General features: G+C 43.9%; 1 protein-coding gene across 1 annotated transcript in view; it reads right to left on the bottom strand.

Moving 5' to 3' along the window:
• LOC141154961 (cytochrome P450 2G1-like) overlaps positions 1–21576 on the bottom strand; it is a 122758-nt gene that overhangs the window by 11808 nt on the left and 89374 nt on the right. Inside the window, exons 3-5 of the mRNA XM_073641539.1 lie at positions 15215–15377; positions 14938–15087; positions 11967–12127 (exon numbers count right to left, since the gene is read on the bottom strand). Coding sequence (XP_073497640.1) covers positions 11967–12127; positions 14938–15013 — 237 coding nt within the window. The 5' untranslated portion in view covers positions 15014–15087; positions 15215–15377. The remainder of the gene's footprint in view (positions 1–11966; positions 12128–14937; positions 15088–15214; positions 15378–21576) is intronic.

Here is a 21576-nt window from a genome sequence, read left to right on the forward strand (position 1 = left end):
CCCGTACACCCAGAGACTGTCCCGGTCACCTGCTGTGACTGCCTGCCTGGTCGCCACCCGCTCCCTGACAAGGACCGCTCCCTTGTATAGTAGCCCAGAGGTTCCGCCTCCCAGACCCGTTACAACGAGCACAATATTAGTCTATGGGAGACCCGAGCATTTTTGCGGCGGTACCCCTGGCAGTCTGTAGAAAGCCTAAAAATTGCCCAAAACGATAGTGATAGTGCTCAAAAGACATGGGGACAGCATGGGCATCGCCCCAGGAAGCATTTCTCACCCCCAGGTCACTGCTGTCAACAACATGGTCAGAGGTATTAAGACACTTTTATGGGCTCACAATAAAATGCTCAAAAACGAAACTGAAACGGTTTTCCTGTGAAATATGTTGAAGGAACTTCCTTTCCAGGGTAAACACTTGTGTATAAGGTAAAATAAATAACCAAAAACAAAAATACTCCTCCACACCTTGGGCTATGTGCATACAGTGCTGAAAAGACATGGGAACAGCATGGGGAAGAACCCTGGAAGCATCTCTGACACCCAGATCACTGCCTAAAAGTGTGCCCATCAGAAGTGATCCTTGCTGCATCAGAAGATGCAGACTTGCAACTATCCCCGTGCAAGTCCTTGTCCCAGGGCAGTGTTCAATTGTACCTCCCCCATTCCTTTCAATGAAAGCGTAAGTGTGCAATCTGCCACCCACTCACCCCCAGGCTGCAATACCATACTGCTAGCTTGCTTGCACTTGAAATTGTGCCTTTTAGGCATGTGGAGGCAGACGCAGGCCTCCATGTCATGGCTGCGGCGGCGGCCTGGTATCCATACTCAGTCCCCAGCCGCTGGGCGGCCGGGTGTCCATAAACGGTTCCCAGCTGCCCCTATTTCTCCTGTCAACTTCCCCCACACTCTTCTTAGCCTGGCCTGCTTTAGGGCAGCATTGGACGAGCCCACCAGAGAACCAGACTCCTCCGGTGGGCCCTGGCTTCTCCATCAGGGAAGTTGAGAGTGCCAAGGTGAGGAGCATGATGATGATAGAAGTTAGCATCTGCTTTGTTTTCTTGGAATGCAAGCGTAAGTGTGCAACCTGCCACCCACCCACCCCCAGTCTGCAACACCATACTGCTAGCTTGCACTTGAAATGGGGCCTTTTAATTTGGAGGAGGCCGAAGCTGGCCACTACCTCATAGCTGCTTCAGCAGCGAGGTAACCATACTCAGTCCCCAGCCGCCCCGCATCCGCGTGTCCACACACGGTCCCCAGCCGCCTGGGGGCGGCCGGGTGTTCATAAACGGACCCCAGCTGCCCCTATTTCTCCTGTCAACTTCCCCCACACTTTTCTTAGCCTGGCCTGCTTTAGGGCAGCATTGGAGGAGCCCACCAGAGAACTAGACTCCTCCAGTGGGCCCTGGCTTCTCCATCAGGGATGTTGAGAGTGCCAAGGTGAGGAGCATGATAATGATGATAGAAGTTAGCGTCTGCTTTGTTTTCTTGGAATGCAAGCGTATGTATGTAGTAGCGGCTAGGCCTGAGGTGGTCAGCGTTTTGGCGCATATCCTACCTCCTCCGAGGATTGCTGGATGTTTTCCTGCTACTATCCCAGTTCTATGACTCCCATTAAAACAAAGCTTCAGGTGATGAATGATGGATGAGGTGGTGGCAAAGGAGAAAGAACAGGAGGAACAGGGACCATTCACATCACTATCAGGCCAGACAATTACACATGTCTTGTAGGATATATTTCTGTACAAAAAGGAGCGGTTCGGCTACACAGTTATAGGGCATGCAGTGAGTGCAATGCCTACCAAAAAATTTGAGGCACTCCAATGCCCCTTGTAAGTGACATGGAGGTCAGAAGACCTTATCTAAACCGTTTTTTCAATTTATAGCAACTGGGTCTCCTGTACACTGTTGACCTAAGCAGTGAATGGAAGGCTTTCCAAAAATTATGAGAAACTGCAATGCCCCTTGAAATAGACGTGGATTACAGCATACTAAAAACCTTCTACCCATTATTGGGGAGTGCGTCTCCCTTAGTGTTAGCCTATGCATTGAAAAGCAAAAGCTGACTAAAATTAGGAAAAAATGCAATGCCCGTTGAAAGAATGGTGGAGGTCGCAGTGGAATAAAAAGACAATATCAATGCCCCTTGGAAGAGTGGTTGAGGTCGCAGTAGCTTAACAAGATGGTTTTAATGCCCCTTGGAAGAGACGTAGAGGTCGCAGTAGCTTAACAAGACGGTTTAAATGCCCCTTGGAAGAGATGTGGAGGTCGCAGTAGCTTAACAAGATGGTTTTAATGCCCCTTGGAAGAATGGTGGAGGTCGCAGTAGCTTAACAAGACGGTTTTAATGCCCCTTGGAAGAATAGTGGAGGTCGCAGTGGAATAAAAAGACAATATCAGTGCCCCTTGGAAAAGTGGTGGAGGTCGCAGTAGCTTAACAAGATGGTTTTAATGCCACTTGGAAGAGACGTGGAGGTCGCAGTAGCTTAACAAGATGGTTTTAATGCCCCTTTGGAGAGACGTGGAGGTTGCAATAGCTTAACAAGACGGTTTAAGGCCCCTTGGAAGAATGGTGGAGGTCTCAGTGGAATAAAAAGACAATATCAATGCCCCTTGGAAAAGTGGTGGAAGTCGCAGTAGCTTAATAAGACAGTTTTAATGCCCTTTGGAAGAGACGTGGAGGTCGCAGTAGCTTAACAAGACCATTTTAATGCCTATTGGAAGAGACGTGGAGGTCGCACTAGCTTAACAAGATGGTTTTAATGCCCCTTGGAAGAATGGTGGAGGTCGCAGTGGAATAAAAATACAATATCAATGCCCCTTCAAAAAGTGGTGGAGGTCGCAGTAGCTTAACAGGATGTTTTTCATGCCCCTTCGAAGAGCCATGCAGTACAGCATATTAAAAACATTATTTCCATTATTTTGGAATGGGTCTCCCATAGTCTTTGCCTATGCCTCCAAGCAAAAGCTGCCAAAAATTAGGATGGAGGAACTTGCAATGCTGGCATCACGGACCACGGTCACCCTGGTGGTATAGTGGTGGTGGAGGCTGAGGATAAGGAGAAGAGAAAAATACAGCCGAAATGAGGAAGCATATACCAATGTGTGGGTGTGAAGCAGTGCATGAGAATACACCTCCCAAAATAACACAGTGGATTTGACTTTATGTTACTCTGCTGTCAATTGGTGGTGATGAGAAGTCTGGTCTAATCCAGCCCTTGTCCATTTTGATAAAGGTCAGCTTGCCAGCATTGTCAGTTGACAGGCGAGTGCGCTTATCAGTTATAATTCCCCCAGTGGCACTAAAACCATGCTCCGATAACACAATAGCAGCAGGGAAGGCCAGGACATCCAAGGCGTACAGAGCGAGTCCATTCCAAGTGTTCAGCTTGGATACCCAATAATTAAAAGGCACAGAGGAATCATGGAGGATGCTGCTACGGTCGGCAAGGTACTCCATCACCATCTTTTGAAACTTTCCACTCCTTGTGATAGTACCCCGCGCCTCAGGGCCTGTAAGCTGGGCGGGTCTCAGAAAACTGTCCCAGAATGTTGACAGTGTTCCCCTGGCTCTGCTGGATTGGAGTTGCGGCTCTCTCGCCTGTAAGCCTTTGTTGGTCAACGAACTGTGACCTCTGCCGCTAGCGTGCTCAGATGGGAATTTTTTTAACAGTTCTGCAGCAAGGGCCTTCTGGTACTCCCACATTTTTGTAGACCTCTCCACCTCAGGAATAAGAGAGTGAAAGTTCTCCTTGTAGCAGGGGTCTAAAAGTGTCACCAACCAGTAATGACTGTCTCTCAACATTTTGACAACGAGAGGGTCACGGTTAAGGCAGCGAAACATAAAGTCAGCCATGTGTGCCAGACTGGTAACGGGCAAGACTTCCGTGTCCTCACCAAGATGACGACTGACCATGCTCTCCTCCTCCTCCTCCTCCTACCCCCTGTCCTCAGGCCACCCACGCTGAACCGACTGTATGACAGTTGTACAGGTACTACCGTCTACAGCGCATGATACCAGCTCCTGTTCTTCCTCCTCCTCCTCCTCTCCCTCAATGTCCCCAAATGCACATTGGGATGAGATGAGGCTGGGCTGTGTGTAATCACCCATTACAGCTTCTTGATCCATCTCATCATACTCTGGCTGCAATGCCTCCTCTTTAATTCTCTGCAGAGAGCATTGCAAAAGACAGACAAGTGGGATGTTGATGCTAATGATGGCGTCATCGCCACTCACCATCTTGGTGGACTCCTCAAAGTTTGTCAGGATGGTACATATGTCAGACATCCAGGTCCACTCCTGAGGTCTTATGTGTGGAGTCTGACCTGAATATCGACGGACTTGATGCAGCTGGTACTCCACAACTGCTCTCTTCTGCTCACAAATACTTTGCAACATGTGGCGGGTAGAGTTCCAACGTGTGGGGACATCACACACCAGTCGGTGTGCCGGAAGCTGCAAACGCTGCTGCAACACAGCAAGGACGGCGGAAGCTGTAGCCGACTTCTGAAAATGAGCTGACAGGTGGCGTACTTTGATGAGCAGATCTGGCAACTCGGGGTATGATTTAAGAAACCGCTGAACCACGAGGTTAAGCAAATGAGCCAGGCATGGTACGTGTGTGACCTCGCCTCGCCTCAGAGCGGCCACCAGGGTACGGCCATTGTCACACATGACCATGCCTGGATGTAGGTTCAGCGGTCTCAGCCACAGATCTGCCTGCTCTTTCACAGCTGTCCACAACTCACAAGCAGTGTGAGGTTTATCACCTAAGCTTATGAGTTTCAGCACAGCCTGTTGCCGCTTGGCTGAGGCAGTACTGCAGTGCTTCCAGCTTGTAACTGATGTGGTGATATCTGAGATGGAGGCTGAACATGAGGAGGAGGAGGAGGATGATGCGCAGGAGCTGTACACTGTGGGGGCAACTCTGACTGACATAGTGCCAGCAATCCTCGGTGTGGGGAGGATGTGTTCCGTCCCAAGGTCCGACTGGGTCCCGGCTTCCACTATGTTTACCCAGTGTGCCATCTTGGAGATGTACCGTCCCTGGCCACAAGCACTTGTCCACGTGTCTGTTGTCAGGTGGACTCTCCCAGTAACTGCGTTGTTGAGGGCACAGCAGATGGTTTGGGACACGTGCTTGTGTAGTGTTGGGATGGCACACCGGGCAAAATAGTGTCGGCTGGGGACCGAGTACCGAGGGACGGCCATCGCCATAAGGTTGCGGAAGGATTCCGTCTCCACCAGCCTAAAAGGCAGCATTTCCAATGGAGGCAGTCATGAAATGGGCGAATTTAGGACTGTGGCCTGTGGGGCGTTGGCTGCAAATTTGCGCTTTTGTTCAAAGCTCTGGGATATGGACAATTGATCGCTGCGGTAGGACGTGGACTTGGACGTTGATGCTGTTTCTTGAGAAACTGCCATAACAAGTGAAGACTGAGAGGAGGGGGCATCTTTGCATGCAGTATGGACAGGGGACTGCCTTGCACGCACAACAGTGGGTTCTCTTACACGCACAACAGCGGAAGAAGCAGTGGTGGCACCCGCTGACACTAGTTATGGACCCTGGGTTTCACCCCACAAAGTCGGGTGCTTTGCTGACATGTGCCTGATCATGCTGGTGGTGGTCAGGCTGGTAGTTTTGTCACCCCTGCTGATGCTGGCATGGCAGGTGATACAAATGGCCTTTTTGGGGTTATCAGCAGAGTCTTTAAAAAAGTTCCAGACTCTGGAAGACCTTCCGGTTGTACAGGCAGCGTCCCTCGTGTTGGTGTAACGGGGAACTGTTGCCCGCAACACTGCTTCTTCCTGCCTGTTGGGGTAATCTGCCTCCCTCCCCCTGTATGCTGCTGGCCTCGCTCTGCATGTCCTCCTGCCACGTTGGGTCAGTAACTAGATCATCCACCACCTCCTCCTATTCCACTTGTGCACCACAATCCTCCTCCTCACTTCGTGGCAATTGTGTCTCGTCATCATCCACCTCTTGTGACAAATTGCCAGCGTCAACTTCCTGTGGCCGTGGCTGTTCAAATATTTGGCCATCGCTACATGGGATCTCCTCTTCCACCACTTCAGGTGGAGCAGGCGAGGGGCACAATTATGTAAATGGACCAGTGAACAGCTCTTCAGAGTGTCCAAGTGTGGGATCAGATGCTGTCTGACGACACTCGGCATGGTGGGAGGAAGGAGCATCAGGGTGAGGAGGAGAATGCGGTCGAGAATCACGGCTACTAAAAGTTGACCGTGTGGAAGACAGACCGGAGGTGGTGGTGCCCAGGTAACTGGAAGTATTATCTGCTATCCAATTAATAACCTGTTCACACTAATCAGTTCGCAATACTGGTGTTGTAGTGTGCTTCCCTAGTAATTCGGTCAAGAAGTGGGAGCGAGAAGATGTGGCTGTTGGTTGTGGCACATTTTCACCTTGGCCACCGCACCGTCCTCTACAGGCACCATCACCAGAACGTCCAGTTCCACGTCCCTTGCCACGCGCCTTGCCCATTGTAAATTAAGTAAAATAACTTACACTCACACTATCAATGGAAAAAAGGTAATAAAAAGGAGATTATTACCATGGAAGAGGAAAACCACAGTTCTATTTCTCTGGCCTACACCAGACTCTTTTAACCAGATATATTGGTGTCTGACCAGTCAGGGAGACACTATTACAGTTTTTTTTTTACGGCAAAAAATGCCAAAAGCACGATAATACAAAGATTTGACCCATGGAACTGCAAAACCACAGTTCTATTTCTCTGGCCTAAACCAGACTCTTTTAAACAGATATTTTGGGGTCTGAAGAGTCAGGGAGACTCTATTACAGTTTTTGGTTTATGGCAAAAAATGCCAAAAGCAGGATAATACAGAGATTTGATACGTGGAACTGCAAAACCACAGTTCTATTTCTCTGGCCTAAACCAGACTCTTTTAAACAGATATATTGGTGTCTGACCAGTCAGGAAGACACTATTACAGTTTTTTTTTACTGCAAAAAATGCCAAAAGCAGGATAATACAAAGATTTGACCCATGGAACTGCAAAACCACAGTTCTATTTCTCTGACCTACACCAGACTCTTTTAAACAGATATATTAGTGTTTGACCAGTCAGGGAGACACTATTACAGTTCTTTTTACGGCAAAAAATGCCAAAAGCAGGATAACACAGAGATTTGACCTGTGGAACTGCAAAACCACAGTTCTATTTCTCTAGCCTACACCAGACTCTTTTGAATAGATATATTGGTGTCTGACCAGTCAGGGAGACAATATTACAGGTTTTTTTTTAAGGCAAAAAATGCTAAAAGCAGGATAACACAGAGTTTTGACCCGTGGAACTGCAAAACCACAGTTCTATTTCTCTAGGCTACACCAGACTCTTTTAAACAGACATATTGGTGTCTCACCAGTTAGGTAGACAATGTTACAGTTTTTATTTACGGCAAAATATGCCAAAGCAGGATAATACAGAGATTGGACCCGTGGAACTGCAAAACCACAGTTCTCTTTCTCTGGCCTTAAACAGACTCTTTTAAACAGATATATTGGTGTCTGACCAGTCAGGGAGACACTATTACAGTTTTTTTTTATGGCAAAAAATGCCAAAAGCAGGATAATACAGAGCTTTGACCCATGGAACAGCAAAACCAGAGTTCTATTTCTCTGGCCTACACCAGACTCTTTTAAACAGATATATTGGGGTCTGACTAGTCAGGGAGACACTATTACAGTTTTTTTTTATGGCAAAAAATGCCAAAAGCAGGATAATACAGAGATTTGAACCGTGGAACTGCAAAACCACAGTTCTATTTCTCTGACCTACACCAGACTCTTTTAAACAGATATATTGGTGTTTGACCAGTCAGGGACACACTATTACAGTTTTTTTTATGGCAAAAAATGCCAAAAGCAGGATAACACAGAGATTTGACCTGTGGAACTGCAAATCCACAGTTCTTTTTCACTGGCCTTAAACAGGCTCTTTTAAACAGATATATTGGTGTCTGACCAGTCAGGGAGACACTATTACAGTTTTTTTATGGCAAAAAATGCCAAAAACAGGATAATACAGAAATTTGACCCGTGGAACTGCAAAACCACAGTTCTATTTCTCTGGCCTACAACAGAATATTTTAAACATATATATTGGTGTCTGACCAGTCAGGGAGACACTATTGCAGTTTTTTTACGGCAAAAAATGCCAAAAGCAGGATAATGCAGAGATTTGACACGTGGAACTGCAAAACCACATTTCTATTTCTCTGGCCTACACCAGACTCTTTAAAACAGATATATTGGTGTCTGACCAGTCAGGGAGACATTATTACAGTTTTTTTTTACGGCAAAAAATGCCAAAAGCAGGACAATACAGAGATTTGACCCATGGGAAAGAAAAAACACAGTTCTATTTCTCTGGCCTACACCAGACTCTTTTAAACAGATATATTGGTGTCTGACCAGTCAGGGAGACACTATTACAGTTTTTTTACGGAAAAAATTGCCAAAAGCAGGATAATACAGAGATTTGACCCATGGAACTGCAAAACCGCAGTTCTATTTCTCTGGCCTACACCAGAATATTTTAAACATATATATTGGTGTCTGACCAGTCAGGGAGACACTATTAAGTTTTTTTTTTACGGCAAAAAATGCCAAAAACAGGATAATACAGAAATTTGACCCGTGGAACTGCAAAACCACAGTTCTATTTCTCTGGCCTACACCAGAATATTTTAAACATATATATTGGTGTCTGACCAGTCAGGGAGACACTATTAAGTTTTTTTTTTACGGCAAAAAATGCCAAAACAGGATAATACAGAGATTTGACCCGTGGAGCTGCAAAACCACAGTTCTATTTCTCTGGCGTACACCAGACTCTTTTAAACAGGTATGTTAGTGTCTCTCCGGTCAGGGAGACACTATTACAGTTTTTTTTTTACGGCAAAAAATGCCAAAAGCAGGATAATACAGAGATTTGACCCATGGAACAGAAAAACCACAGTTCTTTTTCTTTGGCCTACACCAGACTCATTTAAACAGATATATTGGTGTCTGACCAGTCAGGGAGACAGTATTACAGTCTTTTTACGGCAAAAATTGCCAAAAGCAGGATAATACAGAGATTTGACCTGTGGAACTGCAAAAACGCAGTTCTATTTCTCTGGCCTACACCAGACTATTTAAACAGATATATTGGTGTCTCACCAGTCAGGGAGACACTATTACATTTTTTTTCTGGCAAAAAATGCCAAAAGCAGGATAATACAGAGATTTGACCCGTGGAACTGCAAAACCACAGTTCTATTCCTCTGGCCTACACCAGACTCTTTAAAACAGATATATTGGTGTCTGACCAGTCAGGGAGACATTATTACAGTTTTTTTTCACGGCAAAAAATGCCAAAAGCAGGACAATACAGAGATTTGACCCATGGGAAAGAAAAACCACAGTTCTATTTCTCTGGCCTACACCAGACTCTTTTAAACAGATATATTGTTGTCTGACTAGTCAGGGAGACACTATTACAGTTTTTTTACGGCAAAAATTGCCAAAAGCAGGATAATACAGAGATTTGACCCATGGAACTGCAAAACCGCAGTTCTATTTCTCTGGCCTACACAAGACTGTTTTAAACATATATATTGGTGTCTGACCAGTCAGGGAGACACTATTAAGTTTTTTTTTTATGGCAAAAAATGCCAAAAACAGGATAATACAGAGATTTGACCTGTGGAGCTGCAAAATCACAGTTCTATTTCTCTGGCCTACACCAGACTCTTTTAAACAGATATATTAGTGTCTGACCAGTCAGGGAGACACTATTACAGTTTTTTTTATGGCAAAAAATGCCAAAAGCAGGATAATACAGAGATTTGATACGTGGAACTGCAAAACCACAGTACTCTTTCTCTGGCCTACACAAGACTCTTTTAAACAGATATATTGGTGTCTGACCAGTAATGGAGACACTATTACAGTTTAATTTTACTGCAAAAAAATGCCAAAAGCAGGATAATACAGAGTTTTGACCCATGGAACTGCAAAACCACAGTTCTATTTCTCTGGCCTACACCAGACTCTTTTAAACAGATATATTGGTGTCTGACCAGTCAGGAAGACACTATTATAGTTTTTTTTTTATGGCAAAAAATGCCAAAAGCAGGATAATACAGAGATTTGACCCATGGAACAGAAAAACCACAGTTCTTTTTCTTTGGCCTACACCAGACTCTTTAAAACAGATATATTGGTGTCTGACCAGTCAGGGAGACACTATTACAGTTTTTTTATGGCAAAAAATGCTAAAAGCAGGATAATACAGAGATTTGACCCGTGGAACTGCAAAACCACAGTTATATTTCTCTGACCTACACCAGACTATTTAAACAGATATATTGGTGTCTGACCAGTCAGGGAGACACTATTACATTTATTTTATGGCAAAAAATGCCAAAAGCAGGATAATACAGAGATTTGACCCGTGGAACTGCAAAACCACAGTTGTATTCCTCTGGCCTACACCAGACTCTTTTAAACAGATATTTTGGTTTCTGACCAGTTAGGGAGACATTATTACAGTTTTTTTTACTGCAAAAAATGCCAAAAGCAGGATAATACAGAGATTTGACCCATGGTACTGCAAAACCACAATTTTATTTCTCTGGCCTACACCAGACTCTTTTAACCAGATATATTGGTGTCTGACCAGTCAGGGAGACACTATTTCAGTTTTTTTTACAGCAAAAAATGCCAAAAGCAGGATAATACAGAGATTTGACATGTGGAACTGCAAAACCACAGTTCTATTTCTCTGGCCTACACCAGACTCTATTAAACAGATATATTCGTGTCTGAACAGTCACAGACACATTTAATTTTTTTTTTGGGGGGGGGGGAATACCAAAAGGTTAATAAGACGCATATTTGTACAGTCTGATTGAGGAAAAGAAAAATACAGAATTTAGATGAAAAAAAAAGAATTTATCCTAGCCCCTGAGACTCGGGGATAAATCTAGCAAGTTGACCAACAGGAGCACACAGGACTGTAATGCAGCGTTTGCTGGTATAACCACTGCATCTCCTATACAGCCTGCCTGCCTGATATCTGGGATGGATATTAGTCCTGAGAAGAACTGTTTGTTTGCTTTGGCAGGCTTTAGAGACCTTACACTACCTATTTCGCCCTATATATCTCTCCCTAACACAGCAGCACTCTCCCTACACTGTCTGATCCGGAGCGACTGTGTCCAAGATGGCGGCGCCCGGTTTTAAATTCTTGAGGTGACGCTGTGCGGCCAGCCAATCACTGTAATGCCCGCAAACAACATGGCTGCAGCATTCCAGTGACTGGCTGACAATCCCTGCATGTTCATTTTTCTCTGTAAAGAGCGCCAAACATGCAGGGCGGAGACCCGAGCTCCCGCCCGAGTAACTCGGAAATGCTGGGTGCTCGCCGAACATCCCGAGTAGTGAGATTCTCGGGCGAGTACCGAGCAGTGTCGAGCATGCTCGCTCAACACCAATGATTATGTATAGCTAATATTACTATACTGTCTAGAAGTAGCATATTAGGCACCTCTATCCACTGAATAAATTCTGGATTTTTAAAGTTCAAATCACTGAGACCCAATTTCCAGAATGGGTACATTTGTCATTAGTTGGAATGGACTTGCTCAAATGCAGTTCCATTCATTCTCAATGGGCCGGACCTAACCAAGTACAGTACTCTGTTTTTTCTACCAATCTCATAGAAAATTAATTGAGTGGCAGTCAAGCATGCAAGCTCCTGCTGCATTCAAACCATGTTTTGCTGACCCATATGGGTCTCAGCGGGCTTAACATTATTGACCTAGAAGTTATCACCCCTTTTTGCATAAGTGACAACTTTTTGCTACCAAAATATCATTCTATTTGCATACTTGTCAGATGTCTAGCTCAAAATTGAGAACTTTTGCAGTACTAACCTGTCCACAGAAGCTGCTCATATCCTGAAATACGATAAAGAACATGCCCAAGAGCTTCTGGAAACTATCATTACTGTATTCAAAGCGGTTCCCAAACACAATGGAGCAAATTACATTTGAGACGGCCTGAACCAGAAGATTGCTTGGGTCACTGTATTGTTCTATATAAACAACATAGAAAAATTTGAATTTTCCAAGAGCAAGAAAGAAAGGAGGATGGAAGAAATAAACAAAATTAGGGAGGATAAAAGAAGAAAAGAAGTGAAAAATTGGGAGGAAGTGAAGGAAGGCGTTAGAAGGAAAGAAAGGAAAAAATGAATATAAGGAAGGTAGAATGATGGACAGAGAGAAAGATGGAAATATAAAATAGGGGAAGAAAGAAGGGAAGGAGTAAAAAGGTTAGAGAAAGAGAGGAGAAAAGAGGGTAAAAAAGAGAAGAATTGAGAGGGAGGGTAATGATGGAAGGAAAAGAGAAAATAAGTAGGAAAGAAGGAAGTCAATGATTGAGATTGAAAGATAATTAAATTCTAAAACATTATCAGATAAATGTAATTTTTTAACTCCTTAATGACATCCATCATACATACAGTACAGACCAAAAGTTTGGACACACCTTCTCATTTAAAGATTTTTCTGTATTTTCATGACTATGAAAATTGTACATTCACACTGAAGGCATCAAAACTATGAATTAACACATGTGGAATTATATACTTAACAAAAAAGTGTGAAACAACTGAAAATATGTCTTATATTCTAGGTTCTTCAAAGTAGCCACCTTTTGCTTTGATGACTGCTTTGCACACTCTTGGCATTTTCTTGATGAGCTTCAAGAGATAATCACCGGAAATGGTTTTCACTTCACAGGTGTGCCCTGTCAGGTTTAATGAGTGGGATTTCTTGCCTTTTAAATGGGGTTGGAACGATCAGTTGGGTTGTGCAGAAGTCAGGTGGATACACAGCTGATAGTCCTACTGAATAGACTGTTAGAATTTGTATTATGGCAAGAAAAAAGCAGCTAAGTAAAGAAATACGAGTGGCCATCATTACTTTAAGAAATGAAGGTCAAGTCAGTCCGAAAAATTGGGAAAACTTTGAAAGTGTTCCCAAGTGCAGTTTCAAAAACCATCAAGCGCTACAAAGAAACTGGCTCACATGAGGACCGCCCCAGGAAAGGAAAACCAAGACTCACCTCGGCTTCTGAGGATATGTTTATCCGAGTCACCAGCCTCAGAAATCGCAGGTTAAAAGCAGCTCAGATTAGAGACCAGGTCAATGCCACATTGAGTTCTAGCAGCAGACACATCTCTACAACAACTGTTAAGAGGAGACTTTGTGCAGCAGGCCTTCATGGTAAAATAGCTGCTAGGAAACTACAGCTAAGGACAGGCATCAATCAGAAGAGACTTGTTTGAACTAAAGAACACAAGGAATGGACATTAGATCAGTGGAAATCTGTGCTTTGGTCTGATGAGTCCAAATTTGAGATCTTTGTTTCCAACCACCATGTCTTTGTGCGACGCAGAAAAGGTGAACGGATGGACTCTACATGCCTGGTTCCCACCGTGAAGCATAGAGAAGGAGGTGTGATGGTGTGGGGGTGCTTTGCTGGTGACACTGTTGGGGATTTATTCAAAATTGAAGGCATACTGAACCAGCATGGCTACTACAGCATCTTGCAGCGGCATGCTATTCCATCCGGTTTGCGTTTAGTTGGACCATCATTTATTTTTCAACAGGACAATGACCCCAAACACACCTCCAGGCTGTGTAAGGGCTATTTGACCAAAAAGGAGAGTGATGGGGTGCTACGCCAGATGACCTGGCCTCCACAGTCACCAGACCTGAACCTAATTGAGATGGTTTGGGGTGAGCTGGACCGCAGAGTGAAGGCAAAAGGGCCAACAAGTGCTAAGCAACTCTGGGAACTCCTTCAAGATTGTTTTGAAGACCATTTCCGGTGACTACCTCTTGAAGCTCATCAAGAGAATGCAAAGAGTGTGCAAAGCAGTCATCATAGCAAAAGGTGGCTACTTTGAAGAACCTAGAATATAAGACATATTTTCAGTTGTTTCACACTTTTTTGTAAAGTATATAATTCCACATGTGTTAATTCATAGTTTTGATGCCTTCAGTGTGAATGTACAATTTTCATAGTCATGAAAATACAGAAAAATCTTTAAATGAGAAGGTGTGTCCAAACTTTTGGTCTGTACTGTATATAGTGCATGTTAGGTGTTCATGTACAAAGTTGGCTCAGTAGGTAAGCCTGCACCATACCTAACATGTGTCTGCAACAGCATCAATCAGTGCTAAGCTCCAATCGCTGCTTTTTACTCTTTATATAATGCTGTTAACCTCTTATTGTGAACTTTAGGCACATGATCCTGGTGACATGCCATTGCATGCATTGCATATTTTGCAGTAATTTGACTGCGATGTGCCTATTGGCTGCAATTGTAGACGTGGGGCCTGAAGAAGGCTTTTATGTCTGTCGGCATGAAACTTCTAAAAAGTGCAGGAAAAAAAAAAGGAAAAAAGACATAAAAATTGACTTATATATGATTCACCCTCTTTAAACATAAAAAACATTAAAAAAATAAACCAATCTGGTATAGTAAAAGTCCAATTTATTAAATATTAAATACTGAACACATACAGTACATGTTGTAAAGAAAAAATTTAAACCCAGAATTGCAGCTTTACTGTTGCCGCACCTCTCCCCAAAAACATCATAAAGCCCAGAATGTCAATACAAACATTAGCTTATCCATACAAAAAAAAAATCCAACAATTTTATCAGTCTCAACAGAAAAATAAAAATAGTGACACAAACAAATTTTTTTTAAACAAATTTCTGATTTTTTTTTTTCCACCACCAAAATAAAAAAAGGTATTCAAGTTTGATATCACCATAATTGCCCTGACATGAAGAATAACAATGAACACTGTAAAAACAATGGCTAAGTACCTTTTTGCAATTTGATCTCAGCCATGAGAAAAGAGACCTCTTCTTGGATCCGTTCTTGAATAGTCTTCTTTCCCATACCAAAATTTCTTAGAATCGTAAGGGAAAATCTTCGCAGGTCCTTCCATCTATTACCATTGCAAAAAGCTACCCCTGAAACAAAAACAAGACTCATGGGAGAGCAGTATATGAATAAACTATTAATTTCTCATATATCATCTGATACCAATATTTCATTAATGACAAAATATGGTAATGTATACAACACTGGCAAACTTACCATAGCCTTTAAAAAATTGATCAAGAGTAGGAAGTCTTCCCCGACCACCAAATTCCTCTGCTCAGTCAATTAATGCTTCTTTGACTGTATCATAACCACACAGGACAACTACTGGGTAATGTCCGAAATACACCGTATATATTGAGCCATACTTCTTTCTAAACTAAAGAGGAAAAGAGACATTGGAAAATATTCAATTATATTATATAGATTATACTGTAAACCTGTCAAAAAGAGTTTTTTTCAGGCATCACCAACTGTCACGATGGGGTCAGGGTTGAATTCATTTTCTCCTCATTGTGATTCCATGGATAGCTATAGTCTGCACAGGGTAACTCGGGCATTGACTCTTAGAGCTGCAGATCTTTCTCTATGGCTTTGCAGGCAATACCAGGAAAAGTTCCCTATCCTGGTCTGGAGAGGTGGACACATATTGGTGACAAGATGTTATTTCCACAGTTGTTGCAGAGCGGTGTATGGTTAACCCTTTCCTTTTTCCCTATGTGTCTTTATGTTGCTTTGTTGCCTCATGGGCTTTACACTCTTAATTCCTTGGTGTTCTTCCCTGAGAGTGTGTTGTATTACTGTGTTTCTGCTTTTCCCTATATGTCTTGTTGGCTTTTTTCCCATACCCTTTACTGGCTAGTGCTGCTTAGGAGCATAGTAAGGTATGAGGTCCAGGTATCCCCACCTTCAGGGGTAATCCTGGGGACAGGGACAGCTAGGGACACCCTAGCTTGAGGGTCAGTATAGGAGCATATTTGCTATCCTACTGTCACGCCATGACAAAACTCTAGTATAAGGGTGTCTTTCATCAGTATCCCCCCCAAGGTCCATGCTCCAGTTCAATAATGGCCTGTAAAAAAGAAGGTGACTTTGGAGCCAATCACTTATCACTTGGGGAATGGATTACATCATGGTAATTATATATCTTTGTGTATACAGTGAAAATTTTACAATGCCACAAAAAAAACATGTTCTGTACATAATTAATTATTTAATGAGTCCAATACCAACACTGATAACTAATGGGTTTCTTTGTTTATTACTCTAAAAAATTATCAACCCTTCTAACAGCAGGACTGTAGGATAAGATTGTGCTGCAATCAACTACAGATGAGCGAACCTTTAAATGTTCGATTCATTTCAGATCAGTGAACCTCCTGTTGTTCGCCAAACAGTTCGTCAAACATATCCAAACATATCCAAATCCCATTGCATTCAATGGGAGGCAAAACCAAACGCATATACAAATATATACAACACCTTCAAAGGGTCCCAAAAGCTGCCAAACAGCTCAAATTAGAGGCAGACACCTGGAAAAGTGGCATCAATTGACACACAATACAAATAGAATAATTAATATTTATTATAGCGCCATTTATTCCATGGCATTTTACATGTGAAAAGGGGTATACATAGCAAACAACAAGTACAGTAATTTTGAACAAAAAAAAACCACCGACTGGTACAGGAGGTAAGAGGACCCTGACCGCTAGGGCTCAAGCGGGAGTCTGATATGTTGGGGTAGTGAGTTCCAGAGCAGAGGAGATGCACGGTACAAATCTTGTATGTGATTGTGGGAAGAGGAGATAAAGAGGGAGTAGAGAAAGAGATCTTGTGAGGATCAGGGGTTGCATGCTGGTAAATACCAGGAGACTAGGTCACAGATGTATGGAGGAGACAGGTTTTGGATGGTTTTGTATGGCAAAGTTAGGGTTTTCAACTAAAGTCTCTGGGCAATGGGGAGCCAGTTTAAGGAACAACAGAGGGGAGAAGCCAGGGAATAGCAGGGTGAGGGATGGATTAGACAGCGAGCAGAGTTTAGGTTAGATTGGAGTGGTGTGAGAATGTTAAATGGGAGGTCACAGAGAAGGAGCTTGCAGTAGTTAAGGCAGGATTAGGGCGTGCACTAGTGTTTTTGCACATTCATGATTGAGGAATGTGTGGATCCAGGAGATATTTTGGAGTTGGAGTCAGCAGGAAGTGGAAAGGGCTTGGATCTCAGGTTTGAAGCAGAGATCAGAGTCAAGCTTGCGGGACTGTGGAGAGTGGGCAACCATTGATGGATAGGTCAGTTGGGAGGGTTGAATAAGATGGTGGAAAGATGATGAATTCAGTTTTATCCATGTTAACTTTTAGAGAAGATGAAATAGCAGACAGAGATTGTGGGATTCTGGTTAGTAAGGAGGTGATATTAGGTCCAGAGAGGCAGATCTTTGTGTTATCAGCATAGAGGTGTACTGATGAGATTCAGATACCTGAGGCACACACGGACTGTACTGTGCTGTCAGTGCAGGAAGAGGAGGATAGTGATTATCAAGGTGAGAAGTAGGAGAACAGATAGGATGATGATGAGGTTGTAGATCCCACTTGGTGTGAACCCCCCTGGCGCACAACTGAGTAGCTCAGCAGAGGAGGTGGAGGAGGATGAAGAAGAGGACGTTACGTTGCAGCGTTCCTCACAAACACAGAGTGATGCAACCACGACAAGCACTGCATCCGCAGCCACAACTGTTTCTGCGGCCAGCCGCAGCTGCAGGCCTACAGTTCACAGCGGCGGCAGGCGTCGCCCAGGCTGGGTCTTTTTGGAGTCTGCAAAGGATGACACAACTCATTTAACTACAACATGCATGAACTGGCACATGTGCGATCAACATGCATTAGTCTGGGAATCTCACTGCGTTAAAATGCAGATTAGTGGGCCTCGACAACCACCGGCCGCCCCATCAAGACAACTGCTGCTTCTTCCTCCTCCATCACCGTGGAAAGTGTTCTCACACAGGTCTCTGGCCGCAGAACCTCCACTTGTTTACCTGCTACAGTCGGGGTGAGTGAGAGCCCGTTAGCTGTTACGGATGTGGACATGCCTGCTGTTTTTGACCAATCTCAGACACCGAGCACACCACATCTTTATCAATCCACCATAACATGTCCGCCTGCACCTCTCTAACAGTCCAGAAGTTTGTCGTGTTCACGCTACTCCATCCTCTCTCAGCACAGCAACCAGCCCTTGGTCCTGCAGTTGCGGTCATGTAAAAGATGGTTTCCTCCTACACATGCCAAAGCAAAGAGCTTGAACTTTACAATGTCCAATCTGTTGGCCACAGAAATGCTGCCTTTTTCACCTGGTGGATACAGACATTTTCTGAAAGCTGATGGCCGTTGCAGTCCCCCAGTACCAGTTGCCAAGTCCTATCACTTCTCTTAGAAATATGTACCTGTTCTACACCAGCATGTTGCAGACAACATCAACCGTTCCTTTAAAAAATCTATGTCTGAAATTCCAAAACTGACACCTGGACAAGCATGCATGGCCAGTGGCATTACATCTCGCTGACTTGGTACTGGGTGACTCTGGTGGCTGTGGGTGCAGGCGGGGAATGGGCTGCTCCACAAGTCTTGGAATCCCCAATGCTTGCAGGGCACTTGGGGATGGAGAACTAAACCACTACCCACCAGAAGATGGAGAACTAAACTATTAGAAAACAGTGGTTGAAGAGCTAAACTACTGAACACATAGGGTTGGAGAACGAAACAAATACACACCAGAACATGGAGAACTAAAATAATAGACAACAGGGGAAGGAGAACTAAGCTACTAAACAGCTATGGTTGGAGAACGAAACAAATATACACCAGAACATGGAGAACTAAACTAATAGACAACAGTGGTTGGAGAACTAAACTACTAAACAGCTAGGATTGGAGAACTAAACCACTACACGTAGGGTTGGAGAATAAAACAAATAAACACCAGAACATGGAAAACTAAACTAATAACAGGGGATGGAGAACTAAACTACTAAACAGCTAGGGTTGGAGAACTAAACTACTGCACACCAGGAGATGGAGAACTAAACCACTAGACACAAAGGTGTCACTAGACACCAAGTCTTAGAATCCCCAATCCCCAACCTCTGCATCTAACACTTCCTCCACTGCTTCTGCCTCCTCCACCTCCTCTAGGGCCTCCATCCGCAGTAAGCATTGACAATGCCATCATCAGTATCACTATTCTGGTCACCTGCATGCTGGAGCTCGCTTTGAATAGTCTGCAGAAGGAGGTGGTGGTCCCAGGGAAAGAGGAGGAAGAGGAGGAAGGAGAGGAAGATGCAGAAGAGATAACAATATCTCTAAGTTCCTGACGGTCATCGCACAAGGTGTTGCCATTATAGGGTGGATTACAATGATCAAGGGGGGCTCATGGTACCAGACAAACTCTTAGTGAAGGTGCAGGAGCAGAGGAACAAATGGAGGAGGATGAGGAGAAAGAGGTGATGGAGGCGCAACAGTTAGGAGATGAAGAGGATAATGATCCCCTCTCTGTTATCCATGGTTGGCATGAGAGGATGGAGGAAGCAAGCTTATGTGTTATCCAACACAATATGGACTTGGACCACATGAAAGAGACTGACCCATGAGCACCTTCTTGCAGCACTATCTGCAACATGATTATTGCCCGCATTGTTAAGATTAGAAATAGTGCTGACTACTTGGTTGCCACTCTATCGATCCACGGTACAAGAGTAAATTTTGCTAGATGCTTCCTCCCCGGAAAGGGACACGCCCATGCTGGAGTATCAAAACATACTTGCAGACAATCTTGAGAGTGGCTTTCCACAAGACAGCAGTGAGGCACATAGTGTGAATCCCAGTCATAAACATCCAACCCCGAGAACATTGAGTCATCAACGCAAAAACATTAGCAGTCTTGAAGTGCAGGGGTCCTGGGCTCCAACCTAATCAAGGACAACATCTACAAGGAGTTTGTATGTTCTCCCCATGTTTGCGAGGGTTTCCTCCTGGTACTCATTTTTCTTCCCACACTTCAAAGACATACTGATAGGACATTTAGATTGTGGGCACCATAGGGGACAGTGCCACTAATGTCTGTAAATATCTGTAAAGTGCTGTGGAATTAATGACGCTATATGAGTAAAATAATTGTAAAAAGAAAAGAAAAAATTCTGGGAGCGCTTCACTATTTTTTTAGACCAGATCATGCACCTGCACTACAGAGTACAAGTCTGACATGTAGTGAATGACTGGAGAAGATGGTGCAGGAGTATCTCAAGTTCAATATTAATGCCATCAAGGGGTATTTGGACCCTTTTAAATTTTTGGCCTAGAAAAATTGAAGAATGGCCTGAGCTTGCCTGTCACACCTTAGAAGTTTTGTCATGGGCGGCAGCCAGAGTTATCTTAGAACGTGTCTTCAGCGCTGCTGGTGCCTTCATGGATAACACATCTGGCTGTCCCCTGAAAGTGTAGACTACCTAACTTTCATCAGAATGAACAAGTCATGGATCTCCAATAACTTTTGCACCCCAATTGCAGACTGGGAAGACTAGGCAATGGTATAATTTTTAGTGTGCTGCATTGATCTTGCGTTATTGCAGTCTGTGACACCTTTGTCATGGCTTCTGTTCCTGTTTTTGCTAGTGCTGCTGATGTTACTAACAATTTTTCAAAATGTGGAGACTCCAAGTTGGATGTCCATTTGGTGGGTTGCCTGTAGCGGAAGGGGTGTTAGAGCCCGATTATACATACTATTTTTACTATGGGGAAATTGATAATGTCTGTAAAGCGCTGTGTAATTATTGGCAATATATAAGTAAGTAAAATAAATTAATAAATAGAAATTGATGCCTTTATAGTGATATCTGTCACAGGTGTGTCAGGTGTAATAGCTCTGGATCTACTGTAGCTGTAGAAGGTCACTGCGCTTGGCATTCCAGACACCTTCTTAATCCTTCTTCCTTTAAGACCCAGAAGCAACCTCCCTCCTGCTGCTGATTGACACACCTTTACACAGGAGTAAAAAACCCTCAGTTTTCTCCAGGCAATCACCGGTGATACTTCTATGTACAGACTTGCAGCACTAGCAGTCGGCTAGCGTCTTCTCTGGTACCCTTGGAGGACAATTGGCCTTACTCCTCTGGTGTCTGCTCAAGCTAAGTTAATTCCTTTTGTTTGTCTACCTTGATGTCTTTAGTTTTTAGTGGGGAGTGACCAGTGCTCACGCCTCCCCCATCCTATCTAGGGCCAATCTCTAGGGTCATTCAGGGTTTAGGGTCCTGCTCAATGATAGGTCTGGAACCTATATAGAGATCGTAGGGTAGGCAAGGTGATATTAGATCTGCCTAGGGGTCTCAACTCCCCCTTTCCCTAGTATTTTGGCTTCCTCCCTCTCTTCCTTTCATGTTGTACTTAGTCTTTCCCACACCTGCTTGAAAGTATCTGTCCCTAATTATTGGAAATGTTTGGTCTCCAAGTTGGGTCTCCTTCATGTGTGTTGCCTGAATTTGGCAGAGCTTTTAGAGGACCAGGCCTACACCTGTCACTCATCCACCAGTTAC

This window comes from Phyllobates terribilis, unplaced genomic scaffold, assembly GCF_046119375.1.
Source record: "Phyllobates terribilis strain yellow unplaced genomic scaffold, ASM4611937v1 Scaffold_7__3_contigs__length_470593459, whole genome shotgun sequence".
Lineage (NCBI taxonomy): Eukaryota > Metazoa > Chordata > Amphibia > Anura > Dendrobatidae > Phyllobates > Phyllobates terribilis.